Below are 12,309 nucleotides of genomic sequence, written 5' to 3'. Positions count from 1 at the left end.
AAAATGTTTCTACAATCCAAAGGAGGCTTTGCTTTGAGAAGAATAATGTGTTTTTAAATAAACTGTATGTGATTGATGGTTTATTTTAAAAGAACGCAGAAGAGACTTGTTTCTGTGCACACACATTCTCTTAAATCACACACACTCACGCAGACTCGCAGCATGGTGCGGATGAAGTCACTGTCCACTCATGTGTCTTGTCCTCCAGGCTTTTAAAGTGAGGGGCACTGCTGCTTCTGTCACCACCTTCCAAATGAAAACTCTCACAAACACACTCGGGTCATGTGACGACACCGCCGCTCCCAAACAGAAACACACTCGCAGCCTATAAACACTCACACAGCGCTGACTTCACATGTCAAAAAAGAGTCTGTGAAACACCACACGGTTACGAGTTCACGTTTTATTTAGTCTTTTTTGAAATATACAAAACTTGATAAATAAAATCTGCACTGTAAACCACCCAAATTAAAATGTAAAGCAGATAGATATAGAAAATAAAAACTTTCAGGCCCTGAGAATTCAGAGGTAAGAGACACAGATACACCGGTCAGGAAAACCTGGAGCACAGAAATCATTGCTGAGTCTTTATTTTACCTCTGATGCTTCTTTTCTCTTTTTCCTCACAGCCGAGGCTTGATCTGCAGCCTTTTCTCTGCGGAGCGAAAAAAAGAAATGAGTAATGGCAGAAACATACAAGATGTGTGTAACAGACTCTTATCTTCTGTGTGTTGAATCCTGCTCAAACGCTGAGTGATTACGTCTCATTTGATGAGTAAATGTGGTAGAGGTGTATGGAGGTGTGTGAACAGGAAATGTGTGTCTGTGCGTGAGGTCGCAATCTGGCAGTGATACATTGCGTCTAAGCTAATTTATGCAAAGTGAAGAGGAGCTTGTTTGGCTGAGTTCCACCTTTAATGAGGCTCTGGGCGGTCAGTATTACTTAAGAGCACAAACTATCCGGACAGACTGAGAGAAGGGACGGCAAAATGATCACACCTATGTTTGTGAGCATCTGTCACAGGGAGAACATGTAAAGTAAACACAAAGAAATGCTGCAGCCCGCCAGATTCATTTAGACCAGTTAATATCTTTAATCAAAGCTACGATTTAAAGAGGCCCTATTAAGCTTTTTGGTTCTTCCCTTTTCTGTAGTGTTTTTGTGCATGTAAATGGTCTGCAAAGGCTAAATTCCCAAAGTTCCCTCCAGAGGGCGTTTCTGCCCTACACACTCCCCTCCTGCCTGAAACGCCTCCATTGGACTCCTTTGTTTACTTCCTAGATATAGTGACATCATTATGTAACACTCACGCTTCTATGGGCTTGCACTCCAATAAATTGTAGGCCTAAGGCTCCAGTATACCTGCCGTTCCCGTCGTGCGCACGGTGGCGTGCGCCAAAAATGACGTCATTTCCGCTGGGGCGCGTGGCGCGTTGGGGTCGTTTCGCGAGGGCGTGCACCTGCCTTGAATTTATAACTTGCGTGTTTTGAGACAGGAATTAGATGAGTCACTCATATTGTATAGGCGAGTCACTTTATTGTATATAGGCTATTTAAATGCACCTTTATGTGAAACTATGTGCCCCCTCCCAAAACACCTTGAACACCATATGAGAAAAATGATCCATATTGAAATCTGAGTCAAGCCTAAATTTCACTTTTTATCTCATTGTTGTGTAGGACAAACTAAGATGATCTTTAGATATTTTTCTTTTATGGTAGTGAGGAATAAAAGACCCAAGGGTACCACAATAAGATAAACATCATTTTATGAAACAATCAGTAGTGATCCACAAAGTATTAAGACCAGTTTAGTTAGCTAAGAAACTTAAAAGTAACATTTCCGGATCCCACCCCGACTCTCTCCCACTTTCCTGTCACTCTCCTATCCGATTAAAGGCAAAAAGCCCCAAAAAATAACTTTAAAAAAAAGACGCAACATTTCCTCCTCATCTGCTCGGCTGTCATTGCCTCCATTGAATTACCTCTACTCCTTGCTACTCCAGCGCTGTAGACTGTATTTTTCTAAGCAGCGACGCCTATCGTTCAGGAGAAGACTGCAGTCAGTCGAGAGCGCCCCCCGCGCGAGTATATATGGGTACGTCGCTGTGTTGACGTCACAGTTGGTGCGCGCAATCACCAATCCGGCAGGTATACTGGAGCCTTTAGGGGGCGGGACATTTCTGAGAAAAAACAGCTTGATGACCAAGGCCTTTACTTAACATTTTCCACCCAATAATAACCTCCTCATAAACATTAATTAAAGAGGCCCTATTATGCTTTCTGTGGGTTTCCCTTCCCTGTCGTTGGTTATAGATTTTTGAGCATGTAAATGGTCTGCAAAGGCTACAATCCCAAAGTTCCCTCCAGAGGGAGTGACATCACTGTGTAACACTTGCGCTTCTATTGGCTAGCACTCCAAAACATTGTACATGATAGGCTAAGGGTTGGGACATTTTAAGCTGTTGATTAATCACAACAGAGTCGGCCAGCTAACCAATCAGAGCAGACCGGGAGTTTTTGAACATTAAAGCATGGAGACATGTCACAGAAGAGGAACAAAATACAAATATGAAACCTGAAATTAGCTTTATAAGGCCCTTTTAATGTATTTGTCAACTTTTTCTTTCCCATGACTAAAACACAATGATGCTGACAAGTCTTCCTTTGTCAACATTCAATATTGTTGCAACTTCTTAAATAAGACTAGATTAGCCAGACTGAGATGTTTAAAAAAAAAACAGCTTTCTTTTTCCGACTCATTATAATTGAGCTGTGATAACTTAGTCATTGTTGTTGTTTACATATTGTATGTATATTGTGTACATGTACAATGCTTTGAAAAGGAATTTCCCCCTGGGGACAATACATCTAATCTAATTGCATTTTGAGGGAAAGAGTTCATGACAGAAACTGTTTACACAAATAATAATTTAGACGTACATATTAATCACAGGGAAAATACAAAAACATATTGGTGTGTAAAGTTCTTAAAATATAAATAAAATATACTTATAACAAAATAATAGTGTAACGCTAGGTTTGACCCAGCCCCCCTGTTAGCTGTTCCTTACATTTACACAAAATAAATAACAAAAACAACTAAATAATTTAAAATCTTAACTGATAACTTGTACGTATATAATACATATTTTCCAATCCTGGAAAGTTTGCCAACAATTTCCAAGGATGTGTTAGAATCATGCCAAGAAACAAGAGCAACTAAAGAAAGCTTAGAGTTTCTGGATGTGAGAAAGAAATCTTTCCCTACTTACTGGATGCCCACATTCACTTAAATGCATAAGCAAAAACATACATTAAATAAACTCTGACCAATCAGTTAAATTAGTATAGAAATACTATTATAGTCTATACGGTCGGCAGTGGTCTAGTCTGTAGGGACTTGGACTGAAAGGTCACCGGTTGATGTCCTGATCGGAAAAAGGAAGACGGAGTGTGGACTGATACTGGAGAGGAGCCAGATCACCTCCTTGGCCACTGCCAAGGTGCCCTTGAGCAAGGCATTGAACCTCAAACTGCTCCCTGTTGCCAGCTAGACTGGCTGCCTCTCCGCTCTCGATGCATGTGTATACTGTAACTGTGTGTAAATTGTATGTAAACCTACAACTGTGTGCGCATGTATGAATTTCCCCTTCGGGGGATTAATAAAGGTCCATCTTCTTCTACTGTGTGTGTGACTGGGAAAAGTCAGAGGTCAACATGATTAGTGACAGGTCAAAGGTCCTGCTCGTTTCCAAGCAGAGGAGACTAAATATAAATCATGGAGAATAAGGATTACCTAAAAATGTAAAAGTAAGAGTGACCACACGGATACACCTGTGAAGGAATTAAGGAAACATTTACATTTGTACATGTTAGCATTATCTTCTAGAATGATGGTATATATATACACACACACACACACACACACACACACACACACACACACACACACACACACACACACACACACACACACACACACACACACACACACACACACACACACACACACACACACACACACACACACACACACAATGGGGAAATAGTGTTACAATACATTTACAGAACATTTAATAAATCATTTTCTCCCATAATGGTTTTTCTTCCTTAAATTCTTAGCGTCCTAATTTAGAAGCTGATTAAGTCTGGAAATACCTTTGTATGTTAAGACACTAAGGAAATATAGAAGAATGGATTAACTCATGAAATTATTAACCAACCAAATCTCAATAACTAACTGCAGTTAAGATGAGATTGATGCTCCTCCTCCAGCCTTTCAACAAAAGCTGTTACAAATCTATCGTCTCTCTTGGGACATTTTCAGTTTGTTCTTCAAAGAAAAACACCTCTTCTGTCCCTTTGTTATATTAGTACTCCGATCGCTTCACCACACGCAAAAACGGCTGAATAACATTTTTTTTTCTACTCAAGCAATATTACAATATTGATTACTAAAGTGTGTGCTAAAGTAGTGTGTGGTATAACGGGTTAAATTCATGTGGAGGGGATACCATCTTTCTTTGCATAGCGAGCCAGCATGCGTGTATCTATGTCAGTGTGTGCATGTGTCCATGAGTCAGGGGCAGGTGGAAGGTTGTGCTGGCTGGGAGGAGGGGGGGAAGGGGGAGGAAAAGGTTTGAAGAGGGGAGGGTTCCCTTTCTCCTAATCCTCTATCTGTCATGTCTGTCAACAGAGAGCTCAGCTGTGCCTCGGGCCAGCCTAAAACCTAAATATTATTACCTCTGTCCTCTGACCATTATCACTCCTCCCCTGAGCATCATCACACTCCACAGCGCGGCTCTGATCATCATTATCTGTCTGCAGCTCAGACGAATCACCACTCCCCCCATTCTCATGGACTCGGGAATGATCCTGGGGCTTTCAGGACAAACAGGATCCTTCCACAAAACATCTCCGGACAATTACCTTCCACATTCAGAGTGGAGCAGTTAGTCCCCTTAAGGAACATCCCATTTTTTGACAACCTACATGTTATTTTTCCATAATTCCCATCAATTAAAACACTTTATTAGCTAATTCTGTACATTTGTAATCCTAACATTTATTTGTTAGTCTCTCAACTATTCTATTCCTTTTCATCGATTTGAGAGAGTTGTCCATCATTATCTTTCCGAAATATCAGTCGCTGATAAACCACAAATATTTCTGTTTAACATAATCTGGTAAAGAAAAGGGAATTGAGCGCATTTGTAATATCAAAAATAATCCCAAATAAACAGGAAATGAATGTGTGAACCAAAAATGTATGTAGTTTAGGATAAAGAAATCATTTTACAACAAACAGTAAAAAAATATTTTTTAAATTGGCCTTTTTAACATGACCATATGTTTTCTTGCATACACCTTGGGACACTCTGAGGTGGTCTACAGTTTGTGGCGTGATGTGTTTCGGTCACCTTTAACCTGTGAGGTCTCAGACAGCAGCATGTCCGGGGCGTCCGCATCCTCTGGAGAGCTGGAGAGGGAGATGAAAGAAGGCAGTGCCAGAGGACCTTTGGTGGGCGTCGCTGGATCTGCCTGATTGTCCGGCGGAATGACGACAGTCAGGAGGGGCCTGGGGAAAAAAAAGAAGAAAACAACATCAAGTTAAACAGGACGTCGAAAGATACTAAATAGAGACACCACGAGTGCTGGCCAATTGAATCGATAATTTAGACTAGTGGAAAGAAACATTTAAAATACATACCTAGGTGTTTATTTTGTGATGGTTCTCCAAATGTAAGTTAACCACTTGAGAAGTTCTGGTAGAAAATAGTTTATTTTACCCTTTTTACCCGTTATGACCTGCAACATTTTATAATACACATCTTTAAAAGGACATTTTTCCAGATATCTGCACTTAGACACTAAACCTTACAGTTTAATTCCCCTCTATATATATTTTTTTTTTTACAGAGAACACAGTTTTTTCATATATCATTCCTAATTTACAGAACATTGTTTCCGTAAGTTTAGCAAAAATGTATAATTTTTTATGGCTGTTGAAAGTATTTTCTGATATATGGAGTGAACCAAAGAGATATCCAAATCAGGGTTTCCGCTAGGATTTTTCCTTGCTGGTCAAATGTCCGGAAATAATTTATTTTACCGGACAAATTTGACACTTACCGGTCATGTTTCAATAACATATGTTACAAACGCAACCATAATGTTAACAAGTTTTTTCCCCCGCCCCCCGAAGGCTAGAGGCTGATTAAGCTCTGGTTCTTTGCCGGTAAAAATATGCCTGTAGAAAACGGCTTCACAATAAGATAGCAGCAGGTAGTCAAGACAGTCAGATTAGCTTCGGCTGCCATGCTGGGGGGGTGAATACTTTCCAGCGGCCACTGCAGTGAGCTATCGGCAAACTAAACGCCGGTGGACGAGCAGCACTGCAGTGGGCGGTAAATGCCGCTGAACCACATTAATAAACAATGAACCACGGCACTCTGGAGAAAAGTATATGGTTTGAGACGTAGTTCTTTAATTCAATCTGGCTTCGTATGACTAAAAGCAACACGATCATCGACCCGACTCAGTCCTCGACTATTGTTGTTGTGAGTGGCGTTAGGGAAAAAATCAGCAACGTAAACGGTGAGGTCATGACGCAACGCCAGTCAAGTAAAGTAGCTGTCAAAACACAAATGTCTAGGGATAGCCTACATTATCTAAGTGTTATATGAGCACTATTACAAGACATTTTGACCAGCAGGTTTTTAATTTACCTGTTAATTATACATTTTACCAGCTAAAAAACGGTAATTACCGGCAAACAGAAACCCAGATCCAAATATCTGTGAACACCTTTAACTCTAATATGTCAAAAAATTGAAAGAAGACATTTGAAATTTGCTATTTCCAATGTTGGCATTTCTAGCACATCAGCACTTGTTTAAAAATATAATGCCTCATTTGCAGAACTTGTAATAAAACCACATTTTTGTCCTCAGGAATGGAAACAACGGAAAAACTTTAATGATGGCATCTCATAAATAAAGTGCTTACACTATTCCCCTCCAGCGTTTCTCCTAAAACATATTGATAAGATGATAATTCTTTCCAATTATGAGTGATATCTGTAAAATCTGCCCCCCTTACCTCTTAGCAGTCTCCTTGTTCCGGCCTCTCTTGGCTGGTATGGTGGAAGTGTTGCTTGCACTTCGCTTCGCTCGTTGGCGGTGCTGCAGCTTGCAGCGGGCTCCTCGAGGGCAGGATCCCGACTGAGAGAAGTCTGGACACACCAGGGTGTGTTTCTTCTTACACTGGGGGTTAGAACAGGGCACATTTAGACACTAAACTGAAGGTTTGTCTTGTTACAGCTAATACTTTAAAATGTACGACTGGACCATTGCAAGAACAGAACAAGTGTACACTCATAATCACAAATGGTAAATAGATTGCATTTATATAATAATGATAAAGTTGGCCAGGCCACTGAGAGCCCAAGAACATTTCGATACCTTGACTGCAAGAGCCAAGGGATTGAACCACCAACTTCTGTTTGGTTGCCCCTTTCTGAAATAATAAAATATTTGGTGTGCAGCATTTTTAAGTCACATATCTTAAGCTGTTTAAACCTTTATAGCAAGCTCTAAAAAAGATCACAGGGTTGGCCGAATTAACAATTATATGGGAATGTTGTTTTGGGGTGATTTTGAGAGCTTTAGCTTGCTCACTTATCTGTGTGCCTCTAAAGAATGAGTCAAAACAGGATATTAACGTAAGCACAGCAATCAAACAGAGTGTGGCGAAAGGTCTGGCTATGCAAGACTTCAGCAACATTCGCAATGGTATGTCTGTCCTACAAAGAGGGAGGCAACAGAAGACGGAGACACCAGGGAAAAACGGGCAGTAAAGCCATCATATCTTTAGATTGAAATAAGTAAATTAATGGTTACACCCCAAAAAAATTGGGCATTTTTGAGACAATGGAAAGGACTTATCCAAATAGTTTAATATAGTTTATGACATATTCCAACAAACAGTATTTTAAGATGTGTTATTATTTAAGCTAATCTAGGGTGGATGTGAATCTCGGGGCAGTGGTTGGTTTAAAGTTTTAACAACGCCCGACCCAACCTTTTCAGACAATGTTCTTGACCATAAAAAAACATTCCCTGAAAGAGATTTTCTTTCTTGAGAAGTGCTCCAATGATCTCATCCCACAAGTTAAATACTTGTGTGACTGTTTTTGGAAACTGAGGACATAACCTGATTAGGTACTTGAGATTGGGCTCCTGGTATTCCATCCATTCTTTTGTAAGTTTCTACTTTCAAGAGATACTCTTTTAGTCACCCTCTCATTTAACATGAGCGCTGAGCAAAGTGGGTCACTGTTAGCGTCATTCTGGCGAGTATTGTGCATGAGAGAGTGAGCTTTCACATGCATGTTTGCAACTTGAGTGTAAGACAGTGTAATACGGGTGTAAATTGGTAGCTTCATTCTCCACGAGATCCGATCCCTCCCACCTGTCAGAAAAGCTAATTATATTCACTCTGGGGTGCAGGCTGCGAGGAGTGTGTGTGTCTGTGTGTGTGCAGGGGTGAGGAGTGTGGTACTGGGGAGCAGATTGGTCCTGAAATAGAGTGTGTATCGGGGGATGTGTGCTTGTGTAAAGGATCCTGGGATCGATTTTCCAGGACGCCGTGGACTCTTGGTAAACTCTCTCTGGGGCCCAGCAGCCCTGACTGGCTGCCACCAGAGCCCCTCTCGTGTCCCTCACACCCGTGTTTCTGCAGCCCTTGGTGCCAGGAAGGCCCAGGGTCAGCCTGTGGCCAAGTGTTTCTCCGGATCATCTTATAGGGCTGCGGTTTTGACACAACATTTCGCTCCCTAAATCAGACCTCATGCCGGTGTCGATTTTATATTTGGTGTCTGACATCGCTGCTGAGCCAGGCCAACATTGGGCCAAGACATTTTTTAAAATGTATTAATCGTGAACAGGATATCTTAAAACATCAAAAATTGTTTCCAAAGATGCAACAATTGAACTTTTTTTAACATTCTGACCGATTCCATTATCTGTTTTTTGATATCTGCTGGTACCGAGATAATTACGAAACCAAAGAAATTGTAAGTAGGATTTCTCTAAACAGTAGAATGTTTCAAAAGTCATGAAGGTACAAATTCAGAACAGCAAGAAACCTGCATGTACATTTGCTTCAAAAAAGCCAAATCATTTTAAGTTCTGTTGCATGTTTCAGATAAACCATCCAAGTACTACAACTTGAATTTGGTTTTAATTTAGTGGGTTTTAAGTTAATTTAGTGGGTTTAAGTCTCTGATAAAAATAAGTGTATTCTTGCAGCAGCCTTTCAGCAGGCTGTATTTTGAGCCAAGAGAGCAAACATGCTTCCTTTCGATTGGCGATACTTGGTCCAACTTGCAGTGAGGCAGTAGGGAGTCAATTGGTTGATGCAGAGCAAGTAAACACGCTGGATTGTACGGACAGCAAGTTGCAACGCGCAACTGTGACGATGATATCCGATGAGTTCTGTTAACTGCATTACTGTTTTTGAAAGTTACAGTACCTTTATATTTCCGTATGGGATCCTGGATTTTAGTCACAGGCGATTAATGAAACTTGATCTGCTGTGATCATGATGCTTTACCATAACTGAGGGTGAATTAAAACAAGCATTTCCTGGCACCAGGTGTATCTAATGGAAAAAAACAAACAGATATTCCACTGCTTCTGTGATCATAGACACATACAGTGGGGCAAACAAGTATTTAGTCAGCCACCAATTGTGCAAGTTCTCCCATTTAAAAAGATGAGAGAGGCCTGTAATTTTCATCATAGGTATACCTCAACTATGAGAGACAGAATGGGGGAAACAATCCAGGAAATCACATTGTAGGATTTTTAATGAATTAATTGGTAAATTCCTCGGTAAAATAAGTATTTGGTCACCTACAAACAAGCAAGATTTCTGGCTCTCACAGACCTGTAACTTCTTCTTTAAGAGGCTCCTCTGTCCTCCACTCGTTACCTGTATTAATGGCACCTTTTTGAACTCGTTATCAGTATAAAAGACACCTGTCCACAACCTCAAACAGTCATACTCCAAACTCCACTATGGCCAAGACCAAAGAGCTGTCAAAGGAGACCAGAGACAAAATTGTAGACCTGCACCAGGCTGGGAACTGAAACTGAATCTGCAATAGGTAAGCAGCTTGGTGTGAAGAAATCAACTGTGGGAGCAATTATTAGAAAATGGAAGACATACAAGACCACTGCTAATCTCCCTCGATCTGGGGCTCCACGCAAGATCTCACCCCGTGGGGTCAAAATGATCACAAGAACGGTGAGCAAAAATCCCAGAACCACACGGGGGGACCTAGTGAATGACCTGCAGAGAGCTGGGACCAAAGTAACAGAGGCTACCATCAGTAACACACTACGCCGCCAGGGACTTAAATCCTGCAGTTCCAGACGTGTCCCCCTGCTTAAGCCAGTACATGTCCAGGCCCGTCTGAAGTTTGCTAGAGGGCATTTGGATGATCCAGAAGAGGATTGGGAGAATGTCATATGGTCAGATGAAACCAAAATACAACTTTTTGGTAAAAACTCAACTCGTCGTGTTTGGAGGAGAAAGAATGCAGAGTTGCATCCAAAGAACACCATACCTACTGTGAAGCATGGGGGTGGAAACATCATGCTTTGGGGCTGTTTTTCTGCAAAGGGACCAGGACGACTGATCCGTGTAAAGGAAAGAATGAATGGGGCAATGTATCGTGAGATTTTCAGTGAAAACCTCCTTCCATCAGCAAGGGCACTGAAGATGAAGCGTGGCTGGGTCTTTCAGCATGACAATGATCCCAAACACACCGCCAGGGCAACGAAGGAGTCGCTTCGTAAGAAGCATTTCAAGGTCCTGGAGTGGCCTAGCCAGTCTCCAGATCTCAACCCCATAGAAAATCTTTGGAGGGAGTTGAAAGTCCGTGTTGCCCAGCGACAGCCCCAAAAAATCACAGCTTTAGAGGAGATCTGCATGGAGGAATGGGCCAAAATACCAGCAACAGTGTGTGAAAACCTTGTGAAGACTTACAGAAAACGTTTGACCTCTGTCATTGCCAACAAAGGGTATATAACAAAGTATTGAGATGAACTTTTGTTATTGACCAAATACTTATTTTCCACAATCATTTGAAAATAAATTCTTTAAAAATCCTACAATGTGATTTCCTGGATTTTTTTTTCTCATTCTGTCTCTCATAGTTGAGGTATACCTATGATAAAAATTGCAGGCCTCTCTCATCTTTTTTAAATGGGAGAACTTGCACAATTGGTGGCTGACTAAATACTTTTTTGCCCCACTGTATACTGAGATGCAAGCTATGCAAGATGTGTCCTTCACATTATAACGTCATCATTAAGTCATGTATGGTTTTAAGAGGATGAATTTATTTATTTTTAAACACGTGTTGCTGTTTTTGCAAAATGACATGCTTTCAAAGATGGATGTCTTGTTGTGAATAAAAACACTTCTCATTATTCTGTTAATCATGAGTCCAGTGTTTCACAGTACAACTTCAAAATTCTGCAGGCATCTTTGCAAATCTTAAAACTGGCTTACCATACTTACTCATTCAACAATGCCCCAAGAATATCTCCAAACCTGCTGCTATGCGCAAACCTTAAATATTTACTTTAATGTCTATGTGCAACTTTACATTTTTGACTTTGATGCGTTCTTATCCACAAATAAGTGTGACAGGAACAGGAGTTCACAAAGCTCAACCACTTTGAGTGTGAGAAACAAAATGTAAGAGAAATTGACTGTAAAAGCTCAGTCCTCTCCCAACAGCTCCATACATCCTCATTTTCATAAAAAGAGAGAGAGAGCTGGGAAATGGGAGGAAAAAGCTAAAGTGGATAGAACATCTTTATCCCACACCAAGTTAACAATTTTCCACTTGATTTAAAGAATGCTGGGATGTCTCTGGGGCCTATTAGAGAGCTCTCTGCTGGGCCAAAACCAGGAACAGTCAGCACATTTACGACGAGACTGAGAGAATGAGCAAAAGAAGCAAGAAAGGAAGAGGGAAGGAGGGAGGGAGGGAGGGAGAGAGGGAGGGAGAGAGGATGGGAGATAGAGAAGACAGTAAAATAAAAAATGGACATCACATGCATTTACATCTTGGGCATTAAGCCGACACACTCGTCCGAAGTCACTTACAGTGAGTTCAACAGAACAATAAATGAGTTCAGGTTTCTAGAGTAGTAACAAAGAGAAGGTAATTTTAAGAAAATGAAAGTTCGCACAGTTAATAGATGTTAGGTCATGTTCAGACTGAC

The 12,309-nt window shown here is 40.9% G+C and overlaps 1 protein-coding gene across 1 annotated transcript in view; it reads right to left on the bottom strand.

The window, feature by feature from the left end:
- Window positions 1–388: 388 nt before the first annotated feature.
- Window positions 389–12,309, bottom strand: part of zc3h3 (zinc finger CCCH-type containing 3) — a 62,967-nt gene continuing 51,046 nt past the window's right edge. The window contains exons 10-12 of the mRNA XM_063890893.1: window positions 7,106–7,269; window positions 5,425–5,582; window positions 389–655 (exon numbers count right to left, since the gene is read on the bottom strand). Of these exons, the coding sequence (XP_063746963.1) occupies window positions 624–655; window positions 5,425–5,582; window positions 7,106–7,269 (354 nt within the window). The 3' untranslated portion in view covers window positions 389–623. The remainder of the gene's footprint in view (window positions 656–5,424; window positions 5,583–7,105; window positions 7,270–12,309) is intronic.

This window comes from Eleginops maclovinus, chromosome 9 (genome assembly GCF_036324505.1).
Source record: "Eleginops maclovinus isolate JMC-PN-2008 ecotype Puerto Natales chromosome 9, JC_Emac_rtc_rv5, whole genome shotgun sequence".
Classification (NCBI taxonomy): domain Eukaryota; kingdom Metazoa; phylum Chordata; class Actinopteri; order Perciformes; family Eleginopidae; genus Eleginops; species Eleginops maclovinus.
The sequence above is the reverse complement of the archived record's forward strand: the minus strand, read 5'-3'. Positions and strand labels throughout refer to the sequence as shown.